Raw genomic sequence first — 16,404 nt, 5'->3', positions numbered from 1 at the left:
TAATAAAAACACTTGACTAAATCAGAAACCAACCGTTCATTTGTAGCACCGCGAAGCTCTCCACCAAATTTCAGCCAAAACGGATTTCGTTTCATCCTCCAAATGTTGCCTCAAAGTAGCCATTCTGGACCATTCTACATTGTCCGTATGTGGGTGTTAGGTCGACCAAATCATCTCTTCACTTTACCTCCCTAACATCCAGAGATCCCTAAATCTCCCTTCTCTTCTTTAGGGCAGGAAAACGACTAGGGGAAGGAACCCCTCACATGAAGACAATGTTCTCTTTTTATAGGGTAAGTGTAGAGTTTCTTTAAAACCGCTAAACCACATTGGACCTGAGATTAACTGAAACTATAACCTTTACACTGTTTGGTGTCGAGCAACATCCCCTTAGTGCCAACTGACACCAAGCTTCAAAACCAGAAATCGGTGCACGCACTTTACAAATACTCACATGGAAATATATTTTTTTCAGGTGCAAGATAAGATATTGGTTGTGGATGCTTAATGTCAATATTATAATTTGTTGAGATAAAAAAAAATTACTATGTGTTATGAAGATTATCTTTAACAAATGGTCCAGTGGTAAAGGGAGAAAAGTCCTGTCACTTAGGATCGAGTAGCATTGGTAACAAATGGTCATGAGTTATCAAAAAACCAAAAAAACTATCTTTAACAAATGATAGATTGCCCATTTATTTTTTGTGCATTTAATATTTTCTTGCTTATGAATTTTTTATTTGTGTCTACTTTTTGTGTGTTTTCATTGATTTTGTGATTGTGTTAGCATTTGTTTCTTGAATTTAGATTAAAAGGAGATATTAACCATTTTCTAACCTATAATTATAAACAAATTATTTGTTTAGTTGGATATAATTTTGTTTTTGAACTGAAGTGTATTATAATTTTTTGTTTAGTATTGTGACTCGAACTCGTGGAAAGAGTGTTTTAGTTGGGTATAATTCAATTTATTTTAATTATAAAATCTTATTAATTAGTAATATCAATCTGTACCCCTAGAAAATCTAATAATTAGTTCTTCATTGGTTAAGATTGTTCGTTTGTTTTTCGCTAGTTATTGTTGTTGTTTGATGAGATATTTGATTCGAGTAAATGGTTGGTAATTATAAGGTATTAATTAATGAAATCAAAAAAAAAAATTACTAAATTTTCAATTATGTCTAAATTACTCTTATCTTTTGTATGTTAATAAAACACTTCGATTATTGCTGCACTCGATCCAAGCCATGCCTCGTGAACATGATAAGGTTTACCAGTGCTAAGAAAGTTAACATTGAAGAGGGAGAGTCAACCAACGCTAAGGAAGAGACTCAGAACGAAGGAGAGGGTCTGACTTAAAGAGTCAGAGTCAAAAGCCTTGTTTTCCCTAAGAGGTTTTCAAGGTGAAGAGAAGTCTATTGAAGTGAGGAAGCTCACGCCTTTTTCCTTTTATGTTTTTTGTTGCTTTGTGTGGTGAACAAGCCTGCGAGCTTGAGGAGGTGATCGCTATGAGATCTACCTGAGTTTCGTTGTATAACCAATATCTACTTGAAAATCGTTACTTTCTTGTTTCCCTTTTCAGCGATCTTCAATCTAAAAAGCAATTTTGATTTTCCTTTGCCTCTATTTCTTATTTATGGGTTTGAGTGAGTTTTGTGTAAGTTAAACCTTAACAGAACAATTCTAGCATTCCAGTCTCCTTCCCTGAAAATACAACAATTCAAGTTTCAGTTCCCACTAGAGATAAAGAGGAAAAGAAGTCAAGAAGCAGGATTAAAGATCAATAAAGCAAGTACTTGCAACAGTAGACCAACTCACAACTGAAGGGACAGAGTTGGAGAATTTGTTTTCCGACAGAAGTTGACCAGATTTGATACTCCAAATGCGAGTATAGCAGTCATATCCTCCTGAAACAAACAACACAAGACAAACAAAAATAAGGAAACTCAAATCATCTTATTGAATTCAACATCACAATTCTGTCTTCCGAACATATATGGTTCCCATTTACTACTTGATATAAGAAATTTTTCTGACGGTCGATGTCAAATTTGATACGAGTATGAGAATTTACGTATCCTTCATATGTTTGTATAGCTACCATTAGTTGATCGTATAGCCTGATATATGATAAGAGAAAAGTCTGCTCTTTAGATAATTGGTGGGGCTATATGCAGAAGCTAGAGCTAGTAAGGGTAGTACTCATTGTTCCATCTATGGAGCTTGCCATATATTAAATACTGATCATAAGTTTTCAGCATCTTCAGGCTATAGAGAAGCAATGAGTGAAATAAAGAGTCACAAAAAAAGAAAAAGAAAAAAAAGTAAAGAGAAGTTGCCTACATGGTTTCAATCGTTTCGCAACCATGTAATAGATGAGGGCATGTAGATTAGGTGAGACAGATTTATGTTTCCTTGGAGCTACCAAAAGTAATATATAGTTAGAAATAAGTATCACCATAATTTTTGTGAGGAATTCTCAAGAGAGAGATATGAAAAAGATGTATCTTAGAAGTACCTCGAACCACTGTTTAGTTTATGTGTAGTAGTTTGACCAGCTTTACTCGATGATTGATGATGTCTTATCTTGTGTCTAGTTATCCTTGATCTCTCACGTAGATCAAGAGACACAATGGCTCCATTTTTTAGTCCGCATTGAACAATGTAATTTCCCTGGGAGAAACAAGTAGAAACATCTACTTTGAGGGGATTTTAGAGGTTTTCAGGGACTTAGAAGCATTCTCGGGGCTTAGTATCAGCTTGGAAAAATCAATTTTATTCTTGGCTGGTGTCTCTGCTTCTTCTCGGCATGCTGTCCTGTCTCGGTTTCCTTTTACGAGTGGCTCATTGCCAGTGCCAGTTCATTACTTGGGATTGCCTTTGCTCACCAAGAGGATGTCTCTTGATGATTGTCTCCCTTTGATTGAGAACATAAGGCACCGGATCAGCTCTTGGAAGAGTCATTTCCAATCATCTGCATGTCGTTTGCAATTATTGAGTTTCATGATCTTTAGCCTCACCAATTTTTGGATTTCGGCTTTACGTCTTTTATTGGGCCGATGTATACAAGGCCTCGATAGTTAGCCGACTTGTATAGTTGCTTGGTCAGCAATCTTTGTCTTAGGGTTTACCAAAGTTGTATAAATACCTTGTACAAACCTCGATGAATACACACACAAAATTATTCTATTCTTCTTTACATGGTATCAGAGCATCGATCTTTCTAAACGATTTGAGTTTCTGATTCTTTTAATTATCTTAGTTTCTTTTCTTTGTTCATTGTTTCTTTCTCTCGTTCGGTGAGATGGGGGAAGATGATAAGAAAACTGTTGCGACCAGTGGGTCTGTAGAGAAAGCGGTAGCCGTAACCCCTTACTCTGTGTTCGCGTCCGACAACCTAGGGGCGTTGATCACATCGGTGCAGCTGAAAGGAGATAACTACAATGAGTGGGCTACGGAGATGTTGAACGCACTTCAAGCCAAGAGGAAGACTGGATTCATTGACGGGTCTTTGCCGAAACCACCGGAGGGTCATGCTGATTTGGAATCTTGGCTTAGTGTGAACTCCATGATCGTTGGGTGGCTGCGAACATCGATTGAGCCACGTGTTAGATCAACGGTGACGTTTATCACCGATGCTCACAAGTTGTGGGACAATTTGCGAGAACGTTTCTCAGTTGGGAATAAAGTACGTGTGCATCAACTAATGGCTAAGTTAGCTTCATGTAGACAAGAAGGGCAAGCGGTGATTGATTACTATGGACGGCTTGCCAAGATGTGGGAGGAGCTGCAAACGTATAGGCCACCACCGGCTTGTACGTGTTCTGCGGCAGCAGCATATGAGAAGGAGAGAGAAGATGAAAGAGTTCATCAGCTCGTGATGGGTCTCGACGAGTCGAGATTCGGACATGTGGTGACTGCAATTATTGAGGCTGATGCGTTGCCTGATCTCAGGAAAGTGTACAACAAAGTGATTCGAGAAGAAGACAGGCTGAATTCAGCAAAGGTACGTGAACAACAACATGAAGCTGTTGGATTTCTAGCTCGTCGTGAACAAGGGAGTGGTGATGCAAATACAGCTCGACGTGATTCTCGTGAAGAAAGTAATTTTGGGGGTCAAAGTTTCGGTGGAAACAGAGGACGTGATCGACTCTATTCCAACTGTGGGAGAGCTGGTCATGAGAAGAACTCATGTTGGCAGATTGTAGGATATCCAGAGTGGTTCTCCGAGAGGAATGGTAGAGGAGGACGTGGTTCAAACCGAGGCGGTGGTCGTGGTGGTTTTTCTGGTGGAAGAGGAAGAGGACAAGTTAATATTGCCTATGCAACAAGTGTCAATCCGAATGTTGCGGGTTCTACTAATCTCACTCCAGAACAAATGTTACGTGCGCTTTCTCAGATGTTGAAAGAAAAATCAAGTGGAGGTGGTGACAAATTGATTGGTAAGATATGTGGAGATGTGATTCTTGATAGAGGAGCTTCTCATCACATGACGGGAGATTTGTCTGTTCTTTCAAATCTCAAAGATACATCACCTTATACGATTGGTTTTGCAGATGGAAGTACAACATCATCACGACAAACTGGCGTGTTCCGTTTGTCGGATCGTATTAGTTTATATGATGTTTTATATGTACCAGATTTGAATTGATCTTTAGTCTCGGTATCAAAACTCTTGAAGGATTCTAATTGTTTTGCGTTTTTCACCGACGCGGTGTGTGTTTTACAGGACCGGTTTTCGAGGACGTTGATTGGAGCCGGGAAAGAACGTGATGGAGTTTATTATTTTGCGGATGACAAAACTGCTCGAGTAAACAAGACAGTTCGGAAGGTTGATGAACAGTTGTGGCATCAGCGGTTAGGTCATCCCTCGTTTTCAGTATTAGCTACTATGCCTTTGTTTTCTGGTGTTTCTGTTTCTGCTAGTCCAAGTCCGTGTGACACATGTTTTCGGGCTAAGCAAACTAGAGATTCTTTTTCGGAAAGTATTAATAAAACAAGTGAGTGTTTTGCCTTAATCCATGTTGGTGTTTGGGGTCCCTATCGTATCAAAGCGTCTAACGGAGCATCATATTTTTTTGACAATTTTGGATGATTTTTCTCGTAATGTGTGGACATTTTTGCTGTTAGAAAAATCAGAAGTTAAGAGTGTTCTTCAAAATTTTTGTGCTTATTCAGAAAAACAATTTGGTAAGGCGGTTAAAATGGTTCGAAGTGATAATGGAACAGAATTCTTGTGTTTGTCATCTTTCTTCCGAGAAAAGGGTATTGTACATCAAACCACTTGTGTGGGAACACCGCAACAAAATGGTAGAGTGGAAAGAAAGCATCGTCATCTCTTAAATGTTGCAAGATCGTTGTTATTTCAAGCAAATATGCCTACCAAATTTTGGGGAGAAGCGGTATTGACTGCAGCTCATGTTATTAATTTAACACCAACAAAGTTTCTACGTCATAAGTGTCCTCATGAGGTGTTGTTTGGACAACAACCTTCGTATGATGAGCTGAGAGTGTTCGGTTCTTTGTGTTATGCTCACAAACAGATACGAGACAAAGACAAGTTTGTCTCACGAAGTAGAAAATGTGTTTTCGTTGGTTACCCGTACGGTAAGAAAGGCTGGAACTTATACGATTTGGACACAAATGAGTTCTTTGTGTCTCGTCATGTGATATTCAAGGAAACTGAATTTCCTTTCTCTTCTCAGTTGGAATCCGAACCCTCTAGCTGTGTTGTAGACAATTGTGATTTTGATTGGCTTCTTGACGTATCGGGAAATATTGAAAACAAGGGGAGTGTCGTGGGTTCTACGAGTGAGACGGACTCCCCGGACAAAGTTGTCGAAACAGAGGTTCGTGAAGTTAGTCCTGCTGATCTTGATGTTGCAATTCTAGAAGTTGGACCCATTGTGTCGCCTAGAACTTCTCCTGCTAGTGTTGTGAATGATGATCCTAGTACCGTCAAAGCTGAATTAGGACAGGGTAAGCGTACGAAGATACCGTCTGTTCGATTGCAAGATTACATGTTGTATAATACTGTGGCAAGCACTCCATCTAATCACGTTCTTCCCGATCACTCCATCTGCGATTCTCTCGTCACGGTCCAAGGTACTTCACTATACCCACTCACCGATTTTATCACTGATGCACGTTTTTCGACCCGCCACAAAGCTTTTCTTGCAGCGGTTAGTGCATCAGTGGAGCCACGAAGTTACAAAGAGGATATTCAAGACAAACAGTGGACGAATGCTATGGGTAAAGAAGTTGGTGCTCTTGAGGAAACTAACATGTTTAGTTATGTCGATTTACCTCCGGGAAAAGTGGCTCTTGACACAATGTGGGTTTATAATCAAGTTTCACTCTGATGGAAGTATAGAACGGTATAAGGCAAGCCTTGTGGTGCTAGGAAATCGACAAGTTGCGGGTCAAGATTTTGCTGAAACGTTTGCACTGGTGGCAAAAATGACAACTGTTCGAAGTTTGTTACGTCTTGTGGCTGCAAATAATTGGGAAGTGCATCAAATGGACGTCCACAACGCTTTTTTTCACGGTGATCTTCATGAAGAAGTGTATATAAAGCTTCCGCAAGGTTTTACACATCCTGAACCAAATAAAGTGTGTCGCCTCCATAAATCACTTTACGGGCTCCGACAAGCACCTTGCTGTTGGTATGAGAAGCTTTCTACCGCTCTTACTAAAGCCGGATTTGTTCAGTCTTACTCTGATTACTCCTTATTTACCTATACCCGTGGGAGTGTCGAGATTCGTGTTTTAGTTTATGTTGATGATCTTATTGTTTGTGGAAATGATAGTGAGGCAATCCGCAAATTCAAGACATATATGGCCGAGTGTTTCCGTATGAAGGATTTGGGCAAGCTCAAATATTTTTTGGGTATTGAAATAGCCCGTAATGAGGAAGGTTTTATGTTGACACAGAGAAAATATACTTTGGATATAGTACAAGAAACTGGTCTTCTTGGTTTACGGCCAGCTGAAACACCAATGGAGCAGAATCATCACCTTGCTTCGGATACGAGTCCTCTTCTTCCTGAACCAGCTTCGTATCGAAGACTCGTAGGACGACTTATTTATTTGGCTAACACTCGTCCTGATATTTCGTACTCTGTTCACATTTTGTCGCAGTTCATGCAGAAGCCACGTGAAAGGCTTATGGCGGCAGCGTTACGAGTAGTGACGTATCTTAAAGGGACGGCAGGGCAAGGTATCTTGCTTAGGTCTCGTTCCGATTTACAACTCTCCGTGTATTGCGATGCTGATTGGGGTACGTGTCCGTTGTCACGAAGATCTTTAACAGCCTATGTTGCGTTGCTTGGTGGGTCTCCGATATCTTGGAAAACTAAGAAACAAAAAGTAGTGTCGCATTCTTCTTGTGAAGCTGAGTATCATGCAATGTCGACTGCTACACGCGAGATATTGTGGTTAAGACAACTCTTTACGGATTTGGGTTTCCCATCATCGACACCGGCTCGCCTGTTCTGTGATAGTAAGTCTGCACTTTATATTGCCGCTAATCCCGTGTTTCACGAAAGAACGAAGCATATCGAGATTGATTGTCATCGGGTACGTGATGCCATTAAAGGTGGAGTTCTCACTACAGCACATGTTGGTACTAAAGAGCAGTTAGCGGATGTTTTAACTAAGGCGTTGGGTAAGCCTCAATTCATTAATCTGATGTCCAAGATGGGCGTTTGTGATCTGCACGCTCCATCTTGAGGGGGAGTATTAGGCCGATGTATACAAGGCCTCGATAGTTAGCCAACTTGTATAGTTGCTTGGTCAGCAATATTTGTCTTAGGGTTTACCAAAGTTGTATAAATACCTTGTACAAACCTCGATGAATACACACACAAAATTATTCTATTCTTCTTTACATCTTTCGAGTGTTTGTGTTCGGGAAGTAGAGAAAATCTGCCCAGCTTTCTTATGGTCTGGACCAGAGATCAATACCAAGAAAGAAAAGATGGTGTGTCAGGATGTATGCCTCCCTAAGTCTGAGGGTGGACTTGGGTTACGATCCCTTGACGAGGTTAACAAGGTCAGCTGTTTTAAGCTTATTTGGCGGTTTCTCTTAGGTAAAAATTCTTTGTGGGTTAACTGGATCCAATGAGAACTTCTTCACTCTGTTTTCTTCTGGTCAGGCAGTGCTACTACTAGCCATGGTAGTTGGATGTGGAAGAAATTATTGAAATACAGAGACCAAGCAAAGGTTTTCTCATTAGTAGAGGTTAAAAGTGGACTGCATACATTCTTTTGGCATGATCATTGGTCGGAGTTGGGGCAATTATATGATGTTTTAGGCCATTATGGGTTTATTGCTTTTGGTATTCCATCGTCATCTTTTGTAGCTGAAGTATTTTCTACTCACCGTAGGTGTCGTCATAAGGAAGCTTTGTTAAATCATGTTGAAGATGAGCTTGACAAACTCTGGGGCCGGGAACATTCTCTCAAGGTAGATGTCGTTTTGTGGCGCCAAGTAAATACTTAGTTTTGACCCTGTTTCTCCTCTTCGGATACATGGATGCATCTACGTCACGGTAAGCCACAGGTTACCTGGTCTAAGGCTATCTAGTTCTCCGATTCTGTCCCAAAGTTCTCGTTCATGCTCTGGCTTACTGCAAGGAACAGACTCACAACGGGTGCTCGTATGATTGCGTGGAATAGAGGGGTAAATCCATCCTGTGAGTTTTACCAAGCTCCAGTGGAAACACTAGAACATCTCTTCTTTGGTTGTGTTTGCACTTCTCGGATTTAGTCAGCGTTAACCTACAACCTCTTTAGGCACCATTATACGAATATTTTTGCACATATACTATCTCTACTCTCTGTTTCAACTTTCCAAGGGACTACACGCTATCTTCTTCAGCTCGTTTTTCAGGCTGCTGTCCGTACAAAGATTTTTTTGATTTGAATATAATTTCACATTCATTAAAAAAACAAGTAAAAACATCCTAAAAACAATATATATCTTCCTGATTAAAAACGAAGACACTGCCTAAACTAGTCAAAAGAGAGGTTCATACAACAAACTTTGCTCGAAAGACCAGTGAACAAACTTATAACAGCAAGAAGTTAAGAAACAATATTGAGCCAGCTAGAAATGGATACATCTCAAAGCATAGAGAAATTTAGAGGAAGATACCAATTGATGAAATTGTAGGGCTAAAAATATCATTTTTTCTTCGGAGAAAGTATGAACCTGCTCTAGTTTCCAAATCAACCAAAGCAGGTCCTAGGTCGGTACCTATATTACTAAAAAAAATCCTTAATGCATTGGTAAAATTATATCTGCATGCATATTTTTCTACTGTTCGTTTGCTGATAACTCTCTAATTTACATGTTTTAGACACCCTTTATTGTCTATATTTTGCATTATATATACTCTAACCTTAGCATTTTTAGGTCCTTTACTATAGGAATTTGCCTTTAGGCCATTTAGGGTGCTGCATTGTTGCATTTGTGCATTTTGGATGAAGACAAGCGCTTTAGAGCCTAAAATGGGGAAAACGAGGTCAAACCCTAGCATGTACCCGAAGGAGCGATTGTGCCGGAAGAACAGTCTGAACCTCAACCCGATCAAAGAGGATCTAAGAGCCGGAAGAACAACCCAATGACCTACCCGAGGAACTACCCAACTTGAACCTCGTGCACCGCCTCAAGCAGACCCTCTGGCAGGACTGAGCAGCTAGGTTAAAAGTGTTTCCATATATAAACCCCCCTCTTCTTCCTCTCACCCTAGCACTCCGCAGACACACAAAAAAACAGAGAGCGAGAGCTTCTGAGAGAGAGATTGAGCGACTCAGACACTTTTTCCACTTTGTTAGGATTTGTTTTTGTTTCTTTTGCTATTTTTTCTAGTTTTCGATTCTGAACTCTACTACTTTTATCCCATTTTCAATACAATGTAAGTTTCTTTCATTTGTGTTTATATGCTTTCTATCATGAGATCGGAGTAGTGAAATAAAGTTTCTAGGGATGGGATAGACAAACAGTGTTCTTGATCAGTTAGGATATCTTAGCTCAAATGTTTACTTTATATAATTTTCCTTCTAGATTGATGTTCTTAATGCTATTATCAGACCGAGAGGTTGATACTAGATCTAGGGTGTTTTGGCATCGAAAGATGTTGTTGAAATGCTTGAATTAATCAATGCTAGAGATTTACTCACTTATCCTATGAGATTAGATGTGTAAGGAGTTTATTGACAATAATGAATCGGTTTGTAATGCCTGCTTGGCCATGTTTCTCCAACGAGAGTTGGGTAGGGGAGTGACGGGAACAGAGTAGCGTGAATGCTTTCAGTTTACTTTTCTACTTTTGAACAGATCAAGATCTTTACAGTACGGGCCACTTTTGAAGAACTTCCAGAACTCAAATTATATCAAACTTGGTTTCTATGGAAATCTGAAAGAGTCATATTTCTCCTCGAAGTAGAATCAAGTCAATCCGTTCAGTCATACAGAATATATCCCCGATTTACCGAGACACGTTATAAACCGACATAAAGAGAACCATCCAGCCGATGGGCTTTTATTGAAGGCCTGACCATCGACCATGACAACGTCCCATTCCAAGCCTCCACCACGGTCCAGAAGCCTCTTTCGCCCCCCCCCCCCTTTGTCCCTTGTCCTGCACTCAAGAAGAAAATACGCTTTTATTCTTACAAACCCTAATCAAAGACAAAACCCTATAAATATTCTTCAAGACCTAGGGTTTCAGGGTGTGCTTCCTTTTTGCCTCTTAGTTCTTCATCCACGCCTCCAGAAGCAGTCCTAGAGACGATCAGAGACTCCTCAACAGCGGTCGAAGCTCGTCCTCTCTCTGCTCCTCCTAGAAGACATCGTTAAAGTCACCAAAGGCATCCTTGTCACATGGAAAAGCAAGAAAAAAAAGGTGGTGTCACTATCAAGCGCAGAAGTCGAGTATAGGGCCATGAGGAAACTGACTACTGAACTGATGTGGCTAAAAGCATTACTGAAGGACCTTGGAGTAGAGACACCGAAGCCTATCACAATGCATTGTGATAATGAAGCAGTCATTCATATAGCCACTAACTCAGTTTTTCACGAAAGGACAAAACATATTGAGGTGGATTTTCATAAGGTTCGAGAACAAATCCAACCTGGCGTCACTCTCCCCTATCACACCCCAAGCTCCGAACAACTAGCGGACATCTTTACTAAAGCTGCGAGTCCACCGGTGTGTTAATATATACACTCAAAACTTGGGCTCATGGATCTCACCAAACCATGGTCTCTCCCTTTTAAACAAGACTCCTACACTCTTTTTCCCTTAAGTATAGTTTTTCCCAAGTGGTTTTTCTATACTGAGGTTTTTAATGAGGTAGGTAATCATTGTTGCAAGCTTAATCTTTGATGTTCGACGATTAAGCTTGAAGGGGAGTATAAGTTGTCACCATGATCACCTAACTGTCCGTACAGTCTCATGAAAGGGGCCGTCCGTACAACTCAGCTACTCAAGATAGAAAGCCCACAAAAACTTCACAAGGCTCATGTGAAGCAGAGTCATATTCTCTAGATCCTTCTATTCTAACCGTTAGTGATCTCAAGCAAGTGGGAAGCTGAAAGTCAACCTCTACTCACATGTTCTCTTAGGTAATTCTCATACTAGAATAAATGTGCAGCATCTTGTATAGAATATTCTCTGTTAAAGGTGTCTATATTTAGTTTGTATCTAGGCTTTATATCGTGTAAGAAGTAAGAATTCTTCTTCTACACTATTCTCTCTACTACACTTTAAGCTCCTCTACACTTTGCTACCATAAACCACTCAAACAAGTTAAACTCTGTTTTCATCTAAACTTACACTAATATAGTTCTAATCAGAATAATTAGATGTTTTTGAGAATTATAATTTGTTTTTGGATAATTTTACTAACTAACTAAAAAAGAATTCGAGTATCAATGTCTAAATATCTTCCTGAATACATATTAATAAACATTGCTTAACGAGTAGTTATTGAAAGAGAACGATCATAGGACAAAAAAATTATGATGGATAAAGAGAGAAAGACAAGACGGGACATATTGGAACGGGATGGGATGGAACGTGACGGGAAATGTTTCTTATTACAAAGTAGATACGTCTGAATTATATATGAACAATAATTCAATCTAAAACCGAATTGAAATCCAATATTTAGATTTATTATCAATATTGTACAATCCGTTTTATATATATAAAATAATAAGATTCTAACTCATTTTTTCAAATTTAAAATTTATATGAGAACATTTAATACTAAATTAATGTATATGAAAGAGTTTAAATTAAAAAAAACCATGACATCATGTTATTAATGTTTATCGAAATTTTGAAAGAAGAAAAAAACAAAACCATAAACAAATTTGAGAATAAGCTGGCTGGATGGCTTCAATTCTAGAGACTTTCATAAGGTTGCTGTTCCGGCGAATAAAGTGACGGTTGCTATCGCGAATAGTGTCACGTGCATGTTGAGGAATAATGTCGTTGATGTTTATTATTGTTCTTGGTTACTTTCAGTTCTCAAACTATTTTCGTTTCTATCTCATGACCAAAAAAAAAATGACAAATAAGTCTCTTATTGTTTCACCATCAGCAGTCCATGATTAATTTTTTTTTTGATTCATCATCACTCTCTTTGTTGAAAGCCAATATGCAATAAATTACATTTCATGAGAAATCATTATTGTAAACAGCTAATAAAGAAAAACCTTTTTTTTGTGTGCTATTAAACAAAAAACATATAAAACTAAAAAATTTGATGTATTATGTAAATGAAATTATGACTAAGTCCGGGGTATTTAAGGTATTACAATGAGAAATAGTGGATGTCCAATGGAAAGGGGTAATTTATATAATAGAAAAGATTGCACTTAAACAATTTTCTTAAATAATTCACTATGTGGCATATTAAGAACTAATATGAATGGATATTTTGAGAATTTTGGATATTTTTGTAAATATTTTGAGAGGTTTTGAGAAGTATTATTTCCACTAACTATATAAATTAAATATTCAAATGGAGACTTTATATATTTCGTGAAGTAATTCTCCACTTTGGAACACGTAACTTCAAAATTTTACTATTTTTTTAAAACAATTAGATAGTTTGTTAAAATTGTAATTTTTTGGATAGTACAAACGATAAAAAATTAAATATTCAAGAAGAATATGGATATCCCGTCTAAATTTCTTACCCAATCTTTATTAAAAATATTGCCAACGAAGTAATTATTTAAAAGAGAACGATCATAATTGTGACATCCCGGTTTGCGGAAAGGTTTACAAAAATTGATTTGGTCACCTATGTCACCAAAGTGCAGTTTTCTTTTCGGTAAAAGGTCCTGAGAGAACTCTAGATTTGAGCATGTTAGAGCTGGAGTAGTTTCAGGATGGGTGACCGTCTAGGAAGTGATTGTCGGAACTACGCGAGTGGAGACAAAACACATGGAAAGATCATGTGGTGATTTGTAGGGATGGTAAACAAATCTTTAAAGCCTCCTAAACATAACAAATCGGCCGTTGGATATGGATGGGCCACTGGCCAGGAATGGAAGTGAGCCCACTAAAAGAGGTGGGCCCATGGACCGGGAATAGACATGGGTGGGCCCACTAAGCAAGGTGATGATCAGAGCGTTACAATAAGATAGAAAAATTCTCATGGATATGGGACGAGAGGAGATGGAACGGGACATGATAAAACGAGACAGGGACATGTTTCCCGTTCCTCAAGGTTATATACATGTAATAATCCAAAGTAAAACCAAACTTAAATTAGATATTTAAAATAATACAATTATATAAAAATATTTTGCCCGTGTTGTAGCACGGGTTACTACCTATTAAAAAAGTATAGAGAGGTTGGTAACGAGTGGTGAACAAGTGTTACATGCATTGCAATAGGAGAGATACTTGTTGTTATAGAGTACATGAGGAGAAACACTTGTTGTGATGGATACTCACACTTATTTTATAACATATATGTGGTTTTCAATAATTATATATATACTAGGTTCGGACCCGCACGTACGTGCGGGGTTAATTTCAAAAACTAAGTTTATTATCATGTTTATAATATATTACGTATATATAGATAAACCAATAGCTCTTTCAATCATGCAAGCAAGATTGGTTGGATTAGCTCACTTTTCTGTAGGTTATATATTCACTTAGGTTTATGTTTATCTTTTAGGAATCTTAACATACATATTTCAAACTCATACTAATTTAGTATTCGATTTGTCTTTAATTCAGTTTAGAGAAAAGAATGATCAAATTTGTTGTTTGTTAGATGTAAAGGCAAAATTCTAAAGTTCGTTGGTTTGAGGGACGACGCTTGGGAGGACCATATAAAATGCTTTGGTCCCTGGCGCGAGAGGATGTACAGACGTAGACCCCGAACCTCTTAATAATTAAAAAAAAAAGACAACTATATTAAAAAATTGTGAGAGATAGTGATATGTCTATTTGGGACAGAAAATAGTAAAAGAAATGTGATATGTCTCGTTTCAGATATAACTTTTTAATCTCATAATTATGGTTTTAATTATAAATTTACTCATTTCATATTGTATATTTTATTCCAACAGATAAGAAAATAGGTAAGTGTTTCACATCCGCCGGTTTTATTTGTAGATATATTTATTTGGTATAACATATATAACATAACTTTATATTGGTTTGCTTTCATCAAGTTTGTGAATGAAATAATAATCGTTTCTCCATAAATTTTATAGAAGATCTGAATCTAGTGTAAACTGGATTAGTAATCAGCTATATTAAACTTGTGAACTATCAGACCATGTAAAAACAACAAAAAATATTAAAACTTCATGAACCGGATGGTCTAAATATTTGAATCAAGCGGGTCAAACCCACTTTGTGTGCCTTCCACGTAACTTATTAAAATATTTTGATCCACAAAAAGCTTGTTCCATTGTGTCCTCAATTATCATGCTCGAATTCACGTTACCCAAAATTATCAACCCGTATTTTATATAAAACAATTTAGATATTGTTTTTTGTTTTTTGAATTACCCGTACGCATTATTTCATGTCACGATATTTGAAATAAATAGGGAATATTGAAATTAAATTTATCAATTTAAATCTCATGTTCATGTATCCATTATTTGATATTTCAAAGTTGAAATTAAGATTTAATCCAAATTTTATGATCTCCTCTTGTTACCTTTTTCCCATTTTAATAAAACAAATAAGTTAAATAATGTTTTTATTTTTTGAAGGACCTGTTGTCGTAATCATTTTTAGACCAACTCCAATGTAAATCTCTATTTTTAACTCTAAAAATAGAATAATTCTACAATAGAGCATAGTTATCCTTCAATGTATCATTTTATTTTTGACTATAAAATAGAATTAGTGTAAAAAAATAGAGTTACTTTACATATAAAGTAATCCTATCATTTCCTCTATTTAAGAGTAAAATATAAAATATGGTTGCAGCAAATGTTACTCTATAATAGAGTTTTGACAATAAAATTGAGTGAAGTTGGAAATGCTCTATAAAATTTAGATCGCCATGGCAATTAGTGATGGGTTAATTTTTTTTATTAAACCTTTGATCTATCAAACTGGAGAAAAAACTGTCAAAAATAAAAAACCTCTCAAACAGATGATGAAAAAACACAAATATAATTCATAGTATAGATTTATATATCTTGGCATATCATATCATAAATTTTTTTTACAAAATTAGAGTACTTCTTATTATTATTATTTGACAAATGATTAATTTATATTGGATTACATTTCTTTATTGTTCAATCTGTTAACTATTAAAGAACATAGTTTTGTGTCCTTCTTTATTTTTTGAACATTTTTTATGTTAGAGAAATTGAAAATTGTTACATAGAAAATTGGAAGCATTAGTTTATTTTAATTGTAATATGAACTTGGACTATGTTTTTTTTTTAATTATTTTTTGGTCTCATCCGGTTCCATCCCGTTTTCTCAAATTATGTTCCCAGAAGTTAGCACACAATCGCGTAATAGATTAAAATTCTTTGAGCTCTCGTTGACTGGTTAATTAGTTGCCATTACCCTTTTATATGGAATTTCATTTTGTTTTTTTTATCCCATAGTGTGCTTTCCAAATATTTTATATATATTTAAAATATATAAAATTAGTTTTAGAAATAATCCCTAAATTTTAGATATTTGGTAAACTAATTACTGATTTATTTCAAGAAATCTTGAAATAAATCATCTGTTTAAATTAAAGTTAAGTTATTTTCATACATACTATTTGAATTTAATTAGATACAGTTGTTATGGAAATCTTAAATGATAAGTTTTATTAATTGTGGAAATCTCTTATTATTTTATACAATTTTAATAACTATATAAAATTCAGGAAACTGTT

At 36.8% G+C, this 16,404-nt stretch overlaps 1 protein-coding gene across 1 annotated transcript; it reads left to right on the top strand.

Annotated features, from left to right (window-relative positions):
- The first annotated feature begins 3,304 nt into the window (after nucleotides 1–3,304).
- On the top strand, nucleotides 3,305–4,773 carry LOC104737602 (uncharacterized). The gene is made up of 2 exons (XM_087512168.1): nucleotides 3,305–4,442; nucleotides 4,730–4,773. The coding sequence occupies exons 1-2, from the start codon at nucleotides 3,305–3,307 to the stop codon at nucleotides 4,771–4,773; spliced, it is 1,182 nt and encodes a 393-aa protein (XP_087368294.1).
- The last annotated feature ends 11,631 nt before the right edge of the window (nucleotides 4,774–16,404 follow it).

This window comes from Camelina sativa, chromosome 1, assembly GCF_030686135.1.
Source record: "Camelina sativa cultivar CO46 ecotype springtype chromosome 1, ASM3068613v1".
In the NCBI taxonomy this organism is placed as follows: domain Eukaryota; kingdom Viridiplantae; phylum Streptophyta; class Magnoliopsida; order Brassicales; family Brassicaceae; genus Camelina; species Camelina sativa.
Note: the sequence above shows the minus strand (reverse complement) of the source record. Positions and strands in the feature narration are given on the sequence as shown.

What these genes read in the sequence shown, in the direction of transcription:
- LOC104737602 (XM_087512168.1), top strand. Translation starts at nt 3,305, where the DNA reads ATGGGGGAAGATGATAAGAAAACTGTTGCGACCAGTGGGTCTGTAGAG. An exon ending in AGGTGGTGACAAATTGATTG is followed by an intron (nt 4,443 to 4,729) that starts GTAAGATATGTG and finishes TGTGTTTTACAG; the next exon opens with GACCGGTTTTCGAGGACGTT.